The sequence below is a fragment of the Carcharhinus amblyrhynchos genome, chromosome X (assembly GCF_965287045.1).
Source record: "Carcharhinus amblyrhynchos chromosome X, sCarAmb.v2.hapA, whole genome shotgun sequence".
NCBI classification, from domain to species: Eukaryota; Metazoa; Chordata; class Chondrichthyes; order Carcharhiniformes; family Carcharhinidae; genus Carcharhinus; species Carcharhinus amblyrhynchos.
In genome coordinates this window covers 13,964,655-13,985,180 of record NC_137359.1, presented here as the reverse complement: position 1 = coordinate 13,985,180, position 20,526 = coordinate 13,964,655, and the positions used below count along the sequence as shown (strand labels likewise).

Here is a 20,526-nt window from a genome sequence, read left to right as displayed (position 1 = left end):
GTATTGGAATAGTGAAAGGTATTGTTTCTTGCATGCTATACAGACAAAGCATAGTGTTCATAGAGAAGGAAAGGAGAGAGTGCAGAATGTAGTGTTACAGTCACAGCTAGGGTGTAGAGAAAGATCAGCTCAATATTTGAGTTATTATTGTCCCATGTATTGGGATACAGTGAAAAGTATTGCTTCTTGCCTGCTATACAGACAAAGCATACCGTTCATAGAGAAGGAAAGGAGAGAGTGCAGAATGTAGTGTTACAGTCAGAGCTAGGGTGTAGAGAAAGATCAACTTAGTGCGAGTGTCAGTGAAGAATGAAGGTGTCTAATATCTGGTGCAAGTTAATTGGAAAATTATTCAAAACATTAAATGCACTTGATTATCAAGTTTTATTTCACATTTTGTAGCAAGAATGGGGCAAAATCCTTCATTATCATCCTTATTATCGAGATCCTTCAAAGCTTACACAAACGAGCTCTTGAGACTCAAATTTTGTTGGTTAAAATATACCTCAAGATATTCAAATTTGATTGAAATAACCAGACATATCTTTTTGTAAAACACGAGCGCTTCATTTTCTTGGATAAAAGGGGGATTCGGAGAGTGTCTTGCCATCCTTGGTCTCAATTGTCTTGACGATAAGGGACTTGGTCACTCCACTTGTCTCCAGTCCACCGCGGTTCAAGCTTTCAAACTGTAACTGTGGAAATCCGTAGCTTGCTGAATGGGTAGAGATTTTAACATGTGACTAAAGAGAAGAAGGGGTAAAGATTGCCCCAGAGAGCAATGCTTTCCTAACCTACCAATTTATTACACTGAACCCTCGCCAATACCTGTGACCAACACTTGAATTTATTTATTAATGTCACAAGTAGGCTTACATTAACACTGCAACAAAGTTATTGTGAAAATCCCCCAGTCGCCACACTCCTGTTCGGATACACTGAGGGAGAATTTAGCACGGCCAATGCACCTAATCAGCATGTCTTTCGGACTGTGGGAGGAAACCAGAGCACCCAGAGGAAACCCACGCAGACATGGGGAAAATGTGCAAATGCCACACAGACCCAAGCCGGGGATTGAACCCAGGTCCCTGGCGCTGAGGCAGCAGTGCTAACCACTGTGCCACCATGCCATCTCCAGTGCAGTTATCATCCTATTTTAGAAAGGATATTATTAAACTAGAAAGAATGCAGAAAAGATTTACTAGGATGCTACTAGGACTTGATGGTTTGAGTTATAAGGAGAGGCTGGATAGGCTGGGACTTTTTTCCCTAGAGCGGAGGAGGCTGAGGGGTGATCTTATAGAGGTCTAATCTTATAGAGGTCTATAAAATAATGAGGGGCATAGATCAGATAGATAGTCAATATCTTTTCCCAAAGATAGGGGAGTTTAAAACTAGAGGGCGTAGGTTTAAGGTGAGAGGGGAGAGATACAAAAAGGGTCCAGAGGAGCAATTGTTTTCACTCAATGGGTGGTGAGTGTCTGGAACGAGCTGCCAGAGGTAGTAGTAGAGGCGGGTACAATTTTGTCTTACTAAGTCGGTTAGGATTGTATTCACTGACGTTTAGAAGAGAGAGAGGAAACTATTGCCAGGACATTAATCCAAAAACTCAGTTAATGTTCTGGGGACCCGGGTTTGAATCCCATCATGGCAGATGGTGGAATTTGAATTCAATAAAAAAAAATCTGGAATTAAGAATCTACTGTGACAATATGACAATGAAAGCATTGTGGAGTGCCAGAAAAAAAAACGGGGGCAGCACAGTGACAAGCACTGGCTGCCTCACAGCGCCAGGGACCCGGGTTCGATTCCCGGCTTGGGTGATAGTCTGTGTGGAGTTTGTATGTTCTCCCCGTGTCCGCGTGGGTTTCCTCCGGGTGCTCTGGTTTCCTCCCACAGTCCGAAAGATGTGCTGGTTAGGGTGCATTGACCCAAACAGGTGCCGGAGTGTGGCAACTAGGGGGGATTTCACAGCAACTTCATTGCAGTGTTAATGTAAGCTTTACTTGCAACTAATAAATGAATAAACTTTTTAAAAACCCACCTGGTTCACTAATGTCCTTTAGGGAAGGAAATCTGCCGTCCTTACCCGGCCTGGCCTACATGTGACTCCAGAGCCTCAGCAATGTGGTTGACTCTCAACGGACTCTAGGAACTAGGGACGGGCAATAAATACTAGCCCGGCCAGCGGCGCCCATGTCCCATGAGTGGATAGAAGGAAGAATCCACTGGGGTAGGAGTAATTACTATAGTTCTGACAGAGTGCACACCCCAAATAAAAAGTACCAACAAAGCAAGGAATGTTTTATATCCCATGAACTATGCTGAAACTACAGTGGCAAAATAATATTGGAGGGAGGAGGGGTACAGTTCTTAAACAAAACCGTCCCATATTTGGCCATAATACTTAGTATGTGACAGTGAATACAGGCAAACCATTGGACGCGGGGAGATACATGATAACTAAGATTGATTTAACAGGGGGTTAATTGTAACTTCTGTTTGAACATTGGGATATCGCAAAAAAGCTGTTCTCAATAGTCACTGTCACTGATGGGGGGGCGCCTCACGTTTAATTAGAAAAGGAAAAGTTATTTTGGCACCACCCCTTCCAATCCAGGAACACAGAGACACCATCCCTCAACCCCCACAAACCTCTTCCCAGGTGAAGAGAATAATCGAGTTCTTAGCACTCACTGCCATGCTGGGCAAAGTGTACCCTGCTTTACGCAGACTGCTCAGAAATTGTTATTTAAAGAAGTCTCAAGTTCACTTACTCTTGGTTGATTGGTGATAGGTCACATTCACTGGTGTTGATAACCTAAAAAAAAATCAGAGAATGACAGTCACTGAGTGAACATGACCACATGCACGCACACACATGTACACACACACGCACACACATGTACACACACACGCACAAAATTGAGGATTAATTTATTAGGATCGATTGCAGAAACTTGGCATTTATTCCCTTCAACAGAGAAGATTGAGAGGTGATCTGGTCGAGATCAAAGAGGTTTACAGCATGGAAACAGGCCCTTCAGCCCAATTCATACATGCCGCCCCTTTTATTAAACCTCTAAGCTACTCCCACTTGCCCGCATTTGCCCCATATCCCTCTATACCCACGGAACTGTCTATAGAGGGATATTTACAATCTTATTCATATTTATTAGGATAGATACAGAGAACCCATTTTCTCCAGCAGGAAAGCCAGACAAAAACAAGGGGGCATTGGCTGAAATTTTCCAGCCCTTCCCACCGATGGGATCATCCCAGTCCCACCGATGGCAACCCCCTCCCCCCGACTCATTCCCCGGATGCAGGGCACGGAAAGCCCTGTAGGCGGGACTGGATGATTCTGCTGCCATCCAATGGCCTCCACCATCAATCTTCAAACTGGAGCTAGGCCAATTCAGAGGAAGATCGGAAAGCTCCCCCAACACACAAACAGGCTGCGGAAATCTGGAACTCTCTTCCCCAAAGGATGACGGATGCTGGGGGACAATTTGTGCTTTCAGGACGGAGATTGATAGATTTTCATTCAATGGCGCTATCGAGGGGTACGGAACTTAAGTGGGACGGAGATATAAGTCAGCTATGATCCACTTGAATAACAGAGCAGAATCAATGGGCTGAATGCTCCTGTTCCCACAGCACGGAGCTGTTCAGAAAAGTGAACAAATGACACAGGCCAAGACTAGACAATCATTAACAGGAGTCCAAGCCAGTTCAAACTTACTGCCTTCATCAAAGACGCTATGTAGAATCAACTTGGCGCACCCAGCACGTATATCGTACAAAGGTGAGGCAGTATTAGTACAATTATTGAACTCAATAGATTTAGAGTTACCCAAAGTACTCACCTGTTCTCTTCCCCTTCCAGTAGCTTCTTGTAAGTTGCAATTTCAATGTCGAGGGCAAGCTTGGTGTTCATCAGTTCCTGGTATTCCCGGACCTGGCGAATCATTTCCTTGTTCGCTTTCTCAATGGCCTCCTGCAAGTCAGCAATGCGTTTCTTTGCTTCCTCGAGGGCCAGCTCCCCGCGTTCCTCCGCTTCGGCAATCGCTGCCTCCAGCTGCTCTTTCTACAACGTACAATAAAAAACAGTCAGTGCCAAGTGAGACAGACCCCAACCTCGGAGGCTGCTCGAGTGCAGAAACTGCGGTGGGTGGGGTAGAAAGAGAAAACAAAGCACCCACCACCCCCCCCAACACCTCACCAACGAAGGGTGTTGGGTGGCACAGTGGCACAGCAGTTAGAACTGCTGCCTCACTGTGCCAGGGATCCGGGTTCGATTCCTGGTTTGGGTCACTGCCTGTGCGGGGTCTGCACATTCTCCCCGTGTCTGCGTGGGTTTCTTCCGGTGTGCAGGTTAGGTGGATTGGCCATGCTAAATTGCTCCTAGCGGGGTAAATGTGTGGGGTTACACGGATAGGGCCTGGGTGGGACTGTGGTCAGTACAGACTCGATGGGCTGCCTTTTGCTCTGTGGGGTCTCTATGATTCTATGCTACTGTGGCTCCCAGAGCAGATCAGGGTCTGGGAATCCTGCAGTGAGTAACTCACCTCCTGACTCCCCAAAGCCTGTCCACCATCTACAAGGCACAAGTCAGGAGTGTGGTGGAATACTCCCCACTTGCCTGGATGGGTGCAGCTCCAACAACACTCAAGAAGCTCGACACCATCCAGGACAAAGCAGCCCCGCTTGATTAGCCCCCCATGCATCAGAGTCAACATGGACTTCCTCCACCTCTGATGCACAGTATCAACAATCTGTACCATCTACAAGATGCACTGCAGGAAATCACCCAGGTTCCTTACACAGCACCTTCCAAACCTGTGATCTCCACCAGACAACAGCTGCATGGCAACACCATCACCTGGAAGTTCCCATCAAAACCATTTTGATTTGGAAATATATCACTGTCACTGGGTCAAAATCCTGGAACTCCCTTCCTAACATCACTGTGGGTGTACCTACACCACATGGACTGACTGATGGCCAATAACAATCCTGGAACTCCGTCCCTAACAGCAGTGTGGGTGTACCTACACCACATGGACTGCAGTGGTTCAAGGCAGCGGCTCACCACCACCTTCCCAAGGGGCAATTAGGGGTGGGCAATAAATGCTGGTCAGCCAGTGACACCCATATCCTCTGAAAGTCTAAATGAAATAAAAATGGATAGGGAGGGAGGAGGGAGGGAGGGTGCAGAGAGGGAGGGAGGGTGCAAGGGAGGGAGGGCGCAGGGAGGGCAGGAGGGTGCAGGGAGGGAGGGAGGGAGGCATTTACAATGGTGGAAAAACCTCGATGTAACTATTTCAGTCCTCTGCAAAGCAATCTTACTTGTTTGTTCAGAGCCTGGATTTCAGAATTTAAGCGTCCGATTTGTCTTTGCGTGTCTGAAATCTCAGTCTTCACTACACGGAGATCATCTGCATTCTTTCCAGAATTCTTCTTCATATCGTTGAACTAAAAAAGAATGGAGAATGATGATGAAAGTAAAATTCATTATCATTGTGTAAAACTGTGCAAACCATCCCTTCAATAAGGGTCGCTATAGTCCTGACAAAGGCCCACACCCCAAACAGCAACATATTGCACATAACGATGGACCTGCACTCGGGCTGGCACGGTGGCACAGTGGTTAGCACTGCAGCCTCTCAGAGCCAGGGACCCGGGTTCAATTCCTCGCTCGGGTCACTGTCTGTGTGGAGTCTGCACATTCTCCCCGTGTCTGCATGGGTTTCAGCTATGGAGAGGCTGGGGTTGTTTATCTTGGAGCAGAGAAGGTGGGGGTTGGGGGAACCTGACTGAGGTGTACAAACTTGCCAATTGGCAAGATGTAACTAGACAGTTGTTTGAAATTAAACTGTGCAAGCAGTATAAATGCATGCACAGGAGATTCTTTTTGTGTTATTTGTTGAGATATTTGGAGTTTACTATTTATGTCTGCACAGATAGTAACATTGCCTCTCGTTGTGAATCCTAGAAGGCCATTCACTGCTGGTAACGCTCGCTCTCTAACCAGAGATATGCAGAGAATATGCCCAGCATTACCTTGTTTTCCCATGAGCTCACAGTGTCTTGGCGAATTTTAACCACCATCCCTTCATACTGAGCCCGGACATCATCCAGGATGCTGGAAAGGTCCAGCTTACGGCTGGTGTCTACCTCCACGGTGACAGCAGTGTTCTTCATCTGAGCCTGCAGTTCGTGAATTTCCTGGATGGAGAAACAAGCAGATTTAGTGCAACGGAACAATTCCCGTGTCCCACTTAACAGTTCCAAGTCTTATTGAAAACAGAAAAGCAGCCTATATTTGTATTGTACACCATGTGAGAGTTGTGTCAATAGGGCTAATAGCAAAACATTGTGATAAAGGTCACTGCTACTGGTGCTATTACAGTAGTATTAATTCAGTACAATCTGACAAAAAGCTCCACATTGCCCCATCAGACGGAGGGGGCTTAATCACAACTTCCTCTGCTCTGGGTCCCCCAAATTTACTGGGTGGAAACGGAGTGTTTGCTGCCAAAATGTTGTTTAATTTCCCCCACGCGCTTTGTGCTTTACCTCTTCAAATATGTCCTTCAAGAAATTGATTTCGTCAGTAAGGCTCTCAAGCTTAGCCTCCAGTTCCACTTTGTTGAGATAGCTTTCATCAACGTCCTACAAGGCAAAGAGAGAGAAATGTCAAGTAGGTGAGTTACACAGGGCTGGGGGTGAGAGAGGTTTGGTGGTATTACAGGTTCATAAGATATAGGAGCACAATTAGGCCATTCGGCCCATCGAGTCCACTCCACCGTGGCTGATGTGCTCCTCATCCCCATTTTCCTGCCTTCTCCCCATAACCCTTCAACCCATTACCAATTAAAAACTTCAGAGTGTTAGCCCTTCGTGAGGTCACCCACCTGATGAAGGGGCAACACTTCGAGAGTTCATGCTACAAAATAAACCTGTTGGACTTTAACCTGGTGTTGTCTGACTACTTACTGCAATTAAAAATCTGTCTAACTCTTCCTTAAAGTACTCACTGTCCCAACATCCACCACACTTTGGGGGAGTGAATTCCACAGATTCACAACCCTTTGGGGGAAGTAGTTTCTCCCCAACTCTGTTTTAAATTTGCTGCCCCTTATCCTAAGACCTCTCAATGTCCCACAAGAGGAAGCATCCGCTCCACGTCTACTTTATCCAGACCTTGTGTACCTCAATTCGATCGCCCCTCATAAATTACTGTCGACTGTGACAAGGTGCTCAGTCCCTGGGCTTGTGGTGGGGATGGGACGAGGCAGGCATGTGGAATATCAGACAGGTTAAATAGCCAAATGCCATCCATCTCTCCATTAAAGTATCCACTATGCCCAATGTGACCTCTTTCACATTTCCCAAGCCTGGATATATTGGCTACAATGAGATGCAAGTTATATCTGGCATATCTATGGGGGCAATGAACTCTTGATGCTGTGTCATTATTCTTGCCTTGTTTGAGCACTCCTCTGGTCATTTCTGAGGGGGCACTTGGCAGCATGGGCACGGGGTGATGCCAGGAAAATCTGCCAACCGTAAAAATGGACGGGTGCAAAGACTTCTCGCCCCACCTTGTGCACCCGGCTGCTGAAAAATACCACCCCCCTCGCAACCGAAAATCTCTCCCGAACGTCAGCAGGTTTTCAAATGTAGGGTTTGGGGGGAGGAATCACAGCAGGTTCTCAGGAGAGATGGATGGAGGCACAGGTGGGCATGCACACTGGCGCGCACACCTCAGTGCCACTGCAGATCTGGCTGCCACCTTGGCTGAGATCAGGTAACTTTGCCTCAAGCTGAAGACCAAGCCCATGAGGGAGGTCCCATTTTGTCAGACTGGCGAGTACATTGCCCACCGACATGGCAGAGATGCCCTGCAGTTACCAAGCAGTTTAGCTTGCACCCACCTTCTTGATCATTACAAATTCATTCTCCCTCTCGGTACGCAAATTGATTTCATCTTCATACCTTCAGAACAAAGACAAACATCATCAGAACTAGTTGTCTGCAGAATTTCCAAGTTATTAACTGTAGCATCGTAGCATCATTACTGCACAAAAGGAAGCAATCTGGCCCATTGAAGCTCTACAACTGAGTTCATCCCACTCCCAAACACTTGCCCCACTAGCTTTCCTTATTTAGCTAATTATCCAATTCCCTCCACCACACATTCCAGACCTGCAATCTGCAAAGAATTCTGAAACATGGGCCGTGTTTAATTGCTTTTTGAAATGCGCAGATGGCAATATACCCCCCTTATGAGCTTACCCACTTTAGTGTTTTAAAATCCAAGGCACTGCTTCCCATTCTCGGTGGTGCCCTGCTACAGCCCTTTTCCTTTCTACAGGAGGTTTGCAGTGTAGAATTGTCTGCTAACAATGGGCCATTGCAATTTTTAACCACATTACAGGCACTATATGACTGCAAGTTGTTATCAATTCCTGTGAAACTCACAGGCAGCCGAATTACAGATTTCATAGAATCCTCACAGTACAGGAAACCATTCAGCCCATCGAGTTTATACCGACCACAATCCCACCCAGGCCCTATTCCCATAACCCTGCGAATCCCCCTGACACTAAGGGGCAATTTAGCATGGCCAATCCACCTAACCTGCACATCTTTGGACACTAAGGGGCAATTTAGCATGGCCAATCCACCTAACCTGCACATCTTTGGACACTAAGGGGCAATTTAGCATGGCCAATCCACCTAACCTACACATCTTTGTATACTATGGGGCAATTTAGCATGGCCAATCCACCTAACCTGCACATCTTTGGAGTGTGGGAGGAAACCGGAGCACCTGGAGGAAACCCGCGCAGACATGGGGAGAATGTGCAAACTCCGCACAGCCCGGATCGAATCTGTGACCCTGGCGCTGTGAGGCAGCAGTGCTAACCACTGTGCCACCATGGGGATACATGGCTAACCGCAACACAGTAAGGGTCATTCAGCATAGGATGTGAAATCTTTCAGACACCTCAGGGTATAACTGTATTTCATGCTTGTATTTTTCTCCACAACATAATGTGCTACTGATCAAATTCCACCATTCTGAATTATAAAGTACAATGCTATTAAGATTGAAATGGTAAATGTCGAGTATAAATGCCATCGATGTCCCAAGTCCCACTCACTATCAGTCCTAACCTACGCTGCTCCTGGTCTAGAACTTAAAATTCTCACCATGGCCGGAATTCTACCATCCCACCTGCCACGGGAATTGGAGCGGGCGAGGGGCCACAGAAAGGTCCATTGACCTCGGGCGGGATTTTACGGTTTCGGGATGCATGACCGCGCAAAGTCCCATCTCTGTTCCAAAGTTTATCCATGGCCTTACCCCTCCCTGTCCCTTCCAGCACCACAATCCCAAACTCTAGCCTCTTGAGCATCCGTGATTTTAATCACTCCACCATTGGCAGCCGTGCGTCCCAAGCTCTGGAATTCCCTCCCTAAACCTCTCCGCCCCTCTCGACCTCACTTTCATCCTTTAATCCGCTCTTTAAAATCAACCTTGTTGCCCAAGTTTTAGTCATTGGACCTAACACCTCGTGATGAGTATCAGTCTGAGGATTCAGGGTAGACCATTTAGGACAGAGTTGAGGAGACATTTTTTCACCCAAAGAGTGAAAAAATGAAATGAACCCCCCCGCCCCAGTTGCCACACTCTGGCGCCTGTTCGGGTCAACGCACCCTAACCAGCACATCTTTCAGACTGTGGGAGGAAACCGGAGCACCTAGAGGAAACCCACGCAGACATGGGGAGAACATGCAAACTCCCCACAGACAGTGACCCAAGGCTGGAATCGAACCCGGGTCCCTGGCGCTGTGAGGCAGCAGTGCTAACCACTGTGCCACCCATACTATCATGGCTGATCTTTCACCTCAGTTACGCTTTCTAGCTCTTTCCGATTACGCTTTTTACTGCCCAAAAATCCATCTATCCCATTCCTGACCATTGACTCAGCATCCATAGGATGGAATTCTCTACCCGTTGAAGTGGTGGAGGCTACCTCGTTGATTATATTTGAGTCACGGGTAGATAGATTTTTGATAGACAGGGGAATTAAGGGTTATGGGGAGAGGGCGGGAAAGTGGAACCGATCCACTTCAGATCAGCCATGATCTTATTGAATGGCGGGGCAGGCTCGAAGGGCTGGATGGCCTACTCCTGCTCCTATTTCTTATGTTCTTATGATCATAGTCCTCTGAAGCACTGTTGAGAATTCCAAAGGTTCACAACCCAACAAGTCTTATTCCCATTTCAATAGTCTTCGCACAAGTGTTTGTCAGGGCAAGCTAAAGGTGAATTACTGCCAGTCTGTGCAAAGCCACTCAGTTACACTTTCCAATTGCCCTTTAGCCTTTGGAATTTGGTGCTCATAGGACATGCTGAAGTGTAGATAAGGAACTGATAACCGCTGAGTGTAGTTGATATGGAGGGAGTGAATCAAAGATTTACCAGACTGACTCCTGAGATGGGGGAGTTGATAATATGAAGAGAGATTGAGTTGGTTTCGACATATTAAGAACATAAGAACGAGGGGCAGGAGTAGGGCATCTGGCCCCCCAAGCCTGCTCCACCCCTAATGTTGTGAATGTAGCCCAATCCATCACACAAACCAGCCTCCCATCCATTGACTCTGTCTACACTTCCCACTGCCTCGGAAAAGTAGCCAGGATAATTAAGGACCCCACACACCGCGGACATTCTCTCTTCCACCTTCTTCCATCAGGAAAAAGATACAAAAGTCTGAGGTCACGTACCAACCGACTCAATAACAGCTTCTTCCCTGCTGCAGTCAGACTTTTGAATGGACCGACCTCGCATTAAGCTGATCTTTCTCTACACCCTATCTATGACTGTAACACTACATTCTGCAATCTCTCCTTTCCTTGTCTATGAACGGTATGCTTTGTCTGCATAGCAAGTAAGAAACAATACTTTTCACTGTATCCCAATACATGTGACAATAATAAATCAAATATTAAGCTGATCTTTCTCTACACCCTAGCTGTGACTGTAACACTACATTCTGCACCCTCTCCTTTCCTTCTCTATGAACAGTATGCTTTGTCTGTATAGCGCATAAAAAAACAATACTTTTCACTGTATCCCAATATATGTGACAATAATAAATCAAATCAAAACACTCCAAGATTGGTGTCTCACATATGAAGCCAGATTCACACTTTGCTGCTGACAATTGGCCTCAAAACCACTAAGAATGCTCTTAGATTTGACACAGAGACTCAAGTCCGGCTTGACATCTCCTTCTGCTGGCCAAAGTGAATCAACCCTTTTCCTGTCACAACCTATGACAACCTTTCCCCCATTTCTCTGCTGACTGGAGCTGAGATGTGATTCAGTCTGTCTGTCTCGCTTGCCCTATGAATCTAGGCAGCGAGTGCGGGCAGACTGTTTGATCTGGAAAGAAGCAGAGCCAAGCTCCACACTGTCCTTATCTCCAATCATTCACGCAGAATCGAAACATGGAACAGGGCCATCTGGCTTTCAGCTCCACGGGGGCAAAGTGTTCATTATATGGAGGCCAGGCTTTGGGATCTTAGACTTCTGGTCTCCCTCTCTAACCAAGGTTTCTCATAATATCACACTCACCATCGTGGCTGAGATCAACTAATTCGCCACTAACGACATGAGGATCGAGCCTTAATAATTTAATTCCACATTGGGCAATGTATTTATAGAATCCCTACAGTGCAGAGAGAGGCCATTTGGCCCATTGAGCCTGCACCGGCAACAATCCTACCCAGCCCCTATCCCCATATATTTACCCTGGTAGCCCCCACAGACACTAAGGGGCAATTTAGCATGGCCAATCAACTTAACCTGCACATCTTTGGACACTAAGGGGCAATTTAGCATGGCCAATCCACCCTAATCTACACATCTTTGGACACTAAAGGACAATTTAGCATGGCCAATCCACCTAACCTACACATCTTTGGACACCAAGGGGCAATTTAGCATGGCCAATTCCTCTAACTTGCACATCTTTGGACACCAAGGGGCAATTTAGCATGGCCAATCCACCCTAACCTACACATCTTTGGACTGTGGGAGGAAACCCGCACAGACAGACAGAGAATGTGCAGACTCCACACAGACAATGACCCAAGGCTGGAATTGAACCTGGTGCTGTGAGGCAGCAGTGCTAACCACTGTGCCACCCCTAAATAATGGCGCCCAACATGGGGCATTTAGGTGACCGAACCATCAACTGAGGATCAAAAGTCTCTTCAAAAGAAGCACTCTGGTGGTTAACAGTTGAATTGGACATACTTGGCTTCACAGATTAGTTTGCAGCATTTCCCAACAGTGGCTACACTTCCAATGCTCTTATTTTGCAGTGAAGCATTTTGGCACATTCTTGGGGGTGTGAAAAGTGGTATACAAACACACGCCCTTTCTTTCAATGGTTAGAACAGTGGAATGCTATCATGTGTCAGGTGGAATGGTATATCAAGTGAAATTTGAAAAGGAGATAACAAGCCCAGACTTGTATCTAACGGATTTAACTGTACAAAGATTAAAGTTAAGCCGTACAACCAATTTATATGCAACTTTACCAGTCAGGTGTGTATGCCAGGTTGGCAAGTTGTCCCATAAACCTTGGATCAAAGCAAATGACTGCGGATGCTGGAATCTGAAACCAAAAGAGAAAGTGCTGGAAAATCTCAGCAGGTCTGGCAACACCCTGTAAGGAGAGAAAAGAGCTGATGTTTCGAGTTGGGATGACCTTTTGTCAAAGCTTTGACAAAGACCCTTTAAGCTTTGACAAGGGGTCATCTGGACTTGAAACATCAGCTCTTTTCTCTCCTTACAGGATGCTGCCAGACCTGCCGAGATTTTCCAGCATTTTCTCTTTTGGTGTCCCAGAAACCTTCTCCTCTTTGTTGTTGCATTTCCCAATGCCCTCTGCGTAAATTTTGTTTTAATTCCCTCAACCAAAATCAGAAGAGGCAGTTATTGGACTGCTGTTGGTGGGATCTTATTGTGCATTGGCCCATTGCGCCTCACCCACCGGCACTCCAACAGTGAAAAGACTTATAAATGCTTCATGAGGTATGACGTGCTTTGAGGTTGTGAAGGGAGCTTTCTTACACTGAAGGCAATGACACCATAGCAATATGCAAAGTCCGCCTGTCCATTGTATCCTGTGTCATGTCTGAATTCATGCATCCTGAACCACTTACTGGAGAAGAATACCTGAGGTGATTTCCTATTGCTTTCCTCCTGTGTTTTTAATCTTTGAAGTATCTTCCCCGCGGGGTGCAAACAAAGCTCAAAGTCCCACCAACCTTCTACCTGGCCTCTGTTCACAAGTGCTGAGCCCTAACCTTGCTCCGCAGAGTCAGTGATCTGAATGTTAACCCATTTTCAAGGGATTACAGTGCAATCTTTACATCGGGGGGGGACAATCAGGAATGGGATGCACATAGATAGATCATAGAATGTGCAGTGCAGAAGGTGGCCATTTGGCCCATCGAGCCTGCACCGACAACAATCCCACCCAGGCCCTATCCCTGTAGCCCCACATAATAGTCCTAATCCCCTTGACACTATGGCCAATCAACCTAACCAGCACATCTTTCAGACTGTGGAAGGAAGCAGGAGTACCCGGAGGAAACCCAGGCAGACTCAGGGAGAGCGTGCAGACTCCGTACGGCCCGAGCTGGGAATCGAACCCGGGTCCCTGGCACTGGGAGGTAGCAGTGCTAACCACTGTGCTGCCCAGAAGTCCTGGGGTGTGACAGTTCCATGAGCCCCATTTTCCATACTGCTATACAAATTGTGGTGTGTCCAGGAAATGAGAGCTGGGAGGCCACTGGGCCCATCCTGTATGTGCTGGCTCCTTGAAAGAGCATTCCCACCAATCCCATTCCTAGCCCATTGGCCAGTATCCTCCCCCATACCCTCACCTGCCTTTTAAGTAGACACTCATTCCATCTATTGAACAGTATGATTAAATTCACACTTGTTCAGGTAGTGCATTCCAGATTATAACAGCTCACTGCTTCATCTGAAAGAGAATTTCCTGCCTGCTCCTTTTGTTAAACGCAATGGGATTTGGTGTTGCCTTGGCATGAGCGCTGGCACGGATACCCAACCTGTGGCAAAATACAACTTTGGGTTGCCTTAAGCACATCTATGCCCTTAAGCGCCTCTCGTTTTTGCTGCAGATAGTGAGTTTGAAGGCCACGCGAATGGACAGCATCAAATTAAACTGCCTCCTCTCTCTCTCCACCTTCCCCATATCCCCCCCCCCCCCCCCCCACTTACCACCCCATCCCCATCATAAGGAACCCCTGCTGCACCAGCTAAACGGGATTTGCGTTGATCTTCCCAGATGGTCGATCGGAAGGACCCTAAAGGAAATTCTCAGTGGCAATGACAGCAATTGCGTGACTATGACGGTCCGAAGATCACTTTGCACACAGTCAGGTCGTCAGTGCCTGTAGTCGGCTACAGATTCTGGGGGAGTTTTCCCGTCTCGCCCGCCAGGGTGGGGCGGGCAGACCATGCCAAGGTCTGTTGACCTTGGGTGGGATTTTTCTGGGGCTAGTGTGGCTGGAAAATTCCACACTCTGTGTCCAAATCCGCATAAACGCCTTGGAATCACACAGAGATAAGGTGTGCTAACCAAGTCCTGTGTCTCCTGTTTTTGAAGCAAGCTAAACTTTAAACATAATGGTTTGCAGCGTTGCTTAAGCAGCAGCCAGAGGAATATTACAGAAACATGCTAATATAAGAGTGCATTAATACATGCTAAGGTTGGGTGGATTAGCAGGGTAAATGTAGGGTTACGGGAATGAGGCCTGGGTGAATTGTTCTGTAGGAGGGTAGGTGCAGACTCGATGGACCGAATGATTTCCTTTTGCGCTGTAGAGATTCTATATTTTTAACTTATATTGAAATAAAAGATGATTAAAATATAACTTATTGGCATGCAAGCTTTGCACAAATTCTGCAGCAAATTGGCGTTACTCTCCGCATCGCTAAAATTCACGCCCAACAAAATCAGCCCCTTTTCTATCATCTGCAAAATAGCATGGAGGAACAGTGCCAGAGATCCGGGTTCAATTCCCGGCTTGGGTCACCGTCTCTGTGGAGTCTGCACATTCTCCCCGTGTCTGTGTGAGTTTCCTTCGGGTGCTACGGTTTCCTCCCAGACTCCAAAGATGTGTGGGTCAGGTGGATTGGCCATACAAAATTGTCCCTTAGTGTCCAAGGATGTGGTTAGGTGGATTGACCATGCTAAATTGCCCCTTAGTATAAAGATGTGTGGGTTAGGTGGATTGGCCATGGTAAATTGTCCCTTAGTGCCCAAAGATGTGCGGGTCAGGTGGATTGGCCATGCTAAATTGTCCATTAGTGTCCAAAGATGTGCAGGTTAGGTGGATTGGCCATGCTAAATTGCCCCTTACTATCCAAAGATGTGCAGGTTAGGTGGATTGGCCATGCTAAATTGTCCCTTAGTGTCCAAAGATATGTAGGTTAGGTGGATTGGCCATGGTAAATTGTCCCTTAGTATCCAAAGATGTGCAGGTTAGGTGGATTGGCCATGCTAAATTGTCCCTTAGTGCCCAAAGATATGTAGGTTAGGTGGATTGGCCATGGTAAATTGTCCCTTAGTATCCAAAGATGTGCGGGTCAGGTGGATTGGCCATGCTAAATTGTCCATTAGTGTCCAAAGATGTGCAGGTTAGGTGGATTGGCCATGCTAAATTGCCCCTTAGGGTCCAAAGATGTGCAGGTTAGGTGGATTGGCCATGCTAAATTGTCCCTTAGTGTCCAAAGATATGTAGGTTAGGTGGATTGGCCATGGTAAATTGTCCCTTAGTATCCAAAGATGTGCAGGTTAGGTGGATTGGCCATGCTAAATTGCCCCTTACTATCCAAAGATGTGCGGGTCAGGTGGATTGGCCATGCTAAATTGTCCCTTAGTGTAAAGATGTGCTGGTTAGGTGGATTGGCCATGCTAAATTGTCCCTTAGTATCCAAAGATGTGCAGGTTAGGTGGATTGGCCATGCTAAATTGTCCCTTAGTGTCCAAAGGTGTGCGGGTTAGGTGGATTGGCCATGCTAAATTGTCCCTTAGTATAAAGATGTGTAGGTTAGGTGGATTGGCCATGCTAAATTGCCCCTTACTATCCAAAGATGTGCAGGTTAGGTGGATTGGCCATGCTAAATTGCCCCTTACTATCCAAAGATGTGCAGGTTAGGTGGATTGGCCATGCTAAATTGTCCCTTAGTGTCCAAAGATATGTAGGTTAGGTGGATTGGCCATGGTAAATTGTCCCTTAGTATCCAAAGATGTGTAGGTTAGGTGGATTGGCCATGCTAAATTGCCCCTTACTATCCAAAGATGTGCGGGTCAGGTGGATTGGCCATGCTAAATTGTCCCTTAGTGTAAAGATGTGCTGGTTAGGTGGATTGGCCATGCTAAATTGTCCCTTAGTATCCAAAGATGTGCAGGTTAGGTGGATTGGCCATGCTAAATTGTCCCTTAGTGTCCAAAGGTGTGCGGGTTAGGTGGATTGGCCATGCTAAATTGTCCCTTAGTATAAAGATGTGTAGGTTAGGTGGATTGGCCATGCTAAATTGCCCCTTACTATCCAAAGATGTGCAGGTTAGGTGGATTGGCCATGCTAAATTGCCCCTTACTATCCAAAGATGTGCAGGTTAGGTGGATTGGCCATGCTAAATTGTCCATTAGTGTCCAAAGATGAGCAGGTTAGGTGGATTGGCCATGCTAAATTGTCCCTTAGTGTCCAAAGATGTGCAGGTTAGGGGGATTAGCAGGGTAAATGTGGGGTTACGGGAATAAGGCCTGGGTGAATTGCTCTGTAGAAGTGTAGATGCAGACTCGATGGGCCTTTTGCGCTGTAGAGATTCTATATTTTTAACTTATATTAAAATAAAAGATGATTAAAATATAACTTATTGCCATGCAAGCTTTGCACAAATTCTGTAGCAAATTGGCGTTACTCTCAGCATCGCTAAAATTCACGCCCAACAAAATCAGCCCCTTTTCTATCATCTGCAGAACAGTGCTCAGAGGCATTTTCATCCGCCCGAACTTTAAATCAAAGGATGCGGCTAAAGGATTGTGCGCGTACTTGGTCTTGAAGTCTTCCACCAGTCCCTGCATGCCCTCCAACTCGGCTTGGAGGCGAAGCTTTTCCTGGGCCAAGGCATCGATCTGCTGCTTCAGGTTGTTGGAATAGACTTGGAACAGGCCATCAATGTTGGAACTGCGTGCCCCTTTCTCCTGTACTAGCTTCCAGTGCATTTCCAACTGCTTGTTGCGTTGCTCTAGTGACCGCACCTTGAAACATAAGCAAATGCACTGGGGGGCTTAGAAAAAACATGAGTAACATGCCTTTTTAAAACCTGCTTTGAATGTAGCACCTTCCAGCATGTCAATATCGCACTGCTTTGTGCCACTTAAAAGAGCTCCAGTGATGCTATATCAGCACTGATACTGAAAAGTACTAAATTGTAATGTATAAAAATGATGCATGTTTAATTGAAGTTTAAAGTTTATTTATTAGTGTCACAAGAAGGTTTACTTTCAGATAATTCCTCAGACAATCTAGTTAGAAGTGAATTGAAGGGAGCTTTAGTTTATTTATTAGTATCACAAGTACACTTACTGCAATAAAGTAAAATCCCCTAGTCGCCACACTCCAGCGCCTGTTCAATGAGAACTTAGCATGGCCTATCCACCTAACCAGCACGTGGGAGGAAACTGGAGCATGTGGAGGAAACCCACGCAGACACAGGGAGAATGTGCAGACTCCACACAGACAGTGACCCAAGCCAGGAATCGAACCCGGGTCCCTGGCGCTGTGAGACAGCAGTGCTGACCACTGTGCCACCAGTAATTGTCAAAACATCAGTGGGTGGCATGGTGGCACAGTGGTTGGCACTGCTGCCTCACAGCACTAGGGACCCAGGCTCAATTCCCAGCTGGAGTCACTGTCTGTGTGGAGTCTATATGTTCTCCCTGTGTCTGCGTGGGTTTCTTCTGGGTGCTCCGGTTTCCTCCCACACTCCAAAGATGTGCAGGTTAAGTGGATTGGCCATGCTAAATTGCCCCTTAGTGTTGGGGGATTAGCAGGATAAATGCATAGGGTTAAGAGAATAGGGCCTGGATGGAATTGTGGTCAGTACAGACTCAATGGGCTGAATGGCCTCCTTCAGCACTGTAGGGATTCTACGGATCAGGAAATTCTGATTTAAAAATCCAACTGGGTGAAAGAATAAGCCGAGGATTTGAAAGGATCCTCAGAGAATGGGAGTTCCTTTTCAACTCCGCAAGACCGGAAGGTGAAATGGCCAAAGGAAAGTGTGAGATTTTGCACGAAAAGGGGTCAAAGCAATCAGGACGATCACTGTCCTGGAATGTGTCAGCCTCCTTTTCTTCAAGTAATTCAGCTCTCATCTCTAAATCCAAACAATCAACAGGGAACATTGGGATATAGGAATTAGGAGCGAGAGTAGGCAGCCCATCGAACCTGCTCCGCCATTCTACATGATCATGGCTGAACCACATCTCGTCCTAACTCCACTTCCCCGCTTTTTCCCCCCGGAGCACTTTATCCCGCTTTTGATCAAATATTTATCTACCTCAAAACACACCCTATGGTCAAGCAAATTTCATAGTTCCCTGTCGGGGAATTGAACCCCGGTTCCCCTGGTAACAAGGCAGAGATAGTAATGAGGAGCTGCCTTTGCCAGGGTGGCACAGTGGTTAGCACTGCTGCCTCACAGTGCCAGGGACCCAGGTTCGATTCCTGGCTCGGGTCACTGTCTGTGCGGAGACTGCACATTCTCCCCATGTCTGTGTGGGTTTTCTCCAGGTGCTCCAGTTTCCTCCCATAGTCCAAAGATGCGCGGGTTAGGTGGATTGGCCATGCTAAATTGCCCGTTAGCGCCAGGGGGATTCGTTGGGGTAAATGCATGGGGTTATGGGGATAGGGTGGGATTGTGGTCAGTGCAGACTCAATGGGCTGAATGGCCTCCTTCCACACTGTAGGGATTCAATGATCCCTGCCTTAAGAAGGTGCATTAGCCCTGGGGCCACCTCGTGTGGAAGGAATCTAGTTTAGGTTAATGGAAAAATTCCAGAGGCGTAACACTAATATTTTGAAACAAAGCTTCCTCAGTTAGTTTGATACTGTTTCCCTTTCAATATCTGGGGTTTCAAAAAAAAAGAGTAACATGCCTTTTTAAAACCTGCTTCGAATGTGGCATCCTCCAGCAGGTTAATATCACACTGCTTTGTACCACTTAAAAGCTTAATAGGTCTCTACTGGTGTTATATCAGCACTAATACAGAAAAGTCATAGTCACAAACTATGTATAAAAATGACGCGTATTTAATTAACGTTTATATCTTGCGACAGTTGTACGCATTGTTTGTATTTCAGCTGAAGATTTTGCTATTTTAAGCTTTGACAAAGGCTCATCTGGATTCAAAACATCAGCGTTTTTCTCTCGACACGGAAAGCGGCACGGGGTGGCACAATGGTTAATACTACTGCTTCATAGCGCCAGGGGCCTGGGTTCGATTCCCGGCTTGGGTCATGGCTCACCCCCCCCACCCCCGTGGGTTTCCTCCGAGTGCTCCGGTTTCCTCCCACAGTCTGAAAGACAGGGTTGGTTAGGGTGCACTGACCCAAACAGGCGGCGGAGCGTGGCGAATTTGTAAGCTTACTAGTGACACAAATAAATATTTCAGTCACTTTGTTGCAGTGTTAATGTAAGCTTAATAGTGACACTAGTAAATATTTCAGTCACTTTGTTGCAGTGTTAATGTAAGCTTAATTGTGACACTAGTAAATATTTCAGTCACTTTGTTGCAGTGTTAATGTAAGCTTAATTGTGACACTAGTAAATATTTCAGTCACTTTGTTGCAGTGTTAATGTAAGCTTAATTGTGACACTAACAAATATTTCAGTCACTTCGTTGCAGTGTTAATGTAAGCCTTACTTGTGACGAATAAATAAACTTTACTTTAACTTTCCTGCTGCCAGCCCAGCTGAGATATTTTAGTATTTTTCCTTTTGGAATATTTGACTAGGGTTTTTTTTTGGATGGGGAAAAGGGAACATTCTTTCTTACCTTGTCAATGAAGCGAGCGAACTGGTTGTTTAAGCCTTTGATCTGGTCCTTCTCTCGGTTGCGAAGTTCCTGGAAAGCCTGACCCCCTTCGAAGCTGGGGGGAGCCTCCAGGGAGACCTTGCTGAATCGCTGGACCATTCCCATGCTCATCAGAGGGGCAGCCCGGATGGAACTGACCCGCTGCATACTGGAGCTGGGGGTGTAAGACTGGCTGCTGAAGTGCTTGCGGCTGCGGAAGGACATCGTCTTGGAGAGAGGGGAAAAAGCTCTGAGGAACGAGAAGCAAACCCTGATCCACTCTCTTGCCCCTTGCGGCGAGTGAGCGTTCCGT

The 20,526-nt window shown here is 46.6% G+C and overlaps 1 protein-coding gene across 1 annotated transcript; it reads right to left on the bottom strand.

Moving 5' to 3' along the window:
• Positions 1–370: 370 nt before the first annotated feature.
• On the bottom strand, positions 371–20,525 carry LOC145361962 (keratin, type II cytoskeletal 8-like). Its single transcript, XM_080217964.1, has 9 exons — positions 20,196–20,525; positions 17,185–17,393; positions 7,944–8,004; positions 6,583–6,678; positions 6,067–6,231; positions 5,353–5,478; positions 3,870–4,090; positions 2,778–2,821; positions 371–715 (listed from the first exon to the last, which is right to left on the bottom strand). The coding sequence occupies exons 1-9, from the start codon at positions 20,436–20,438 to the stop codon at positions 567–569; spliced, it is 1,314 nt and encodes a 437-aa protein (XP_080074090.1). The 5' UTR covers positions 20,439–20,525; the 3' UTR covers positions 371–566.
• Between the last annotated feature and the right edge of the window lies 1 nt (position 20,526).

Coding starts and splice junctions, on each gene's coding strand:
- LOC145361962 (XM_080217964.1), bottom strand. CDS start 20,438: ATGTCCTTCCGCAGCCGCAAGCACTTCAGCAGCCAGTCTTACACCCCC. Junction 8,005..17,184: donor GTGGAAGACTTCAAGACCAA/GTACGCGCACAA, acceptor TTTGTTCTGAAG/GTATGAAGATGAAATCAATT. Junction 716..2,777: donor CTATCACCAATCAACCAAGA/GTAAGTGAACTT, acceptor CTACCCATTCAG/CAAGCTACGGATTTCCACAG.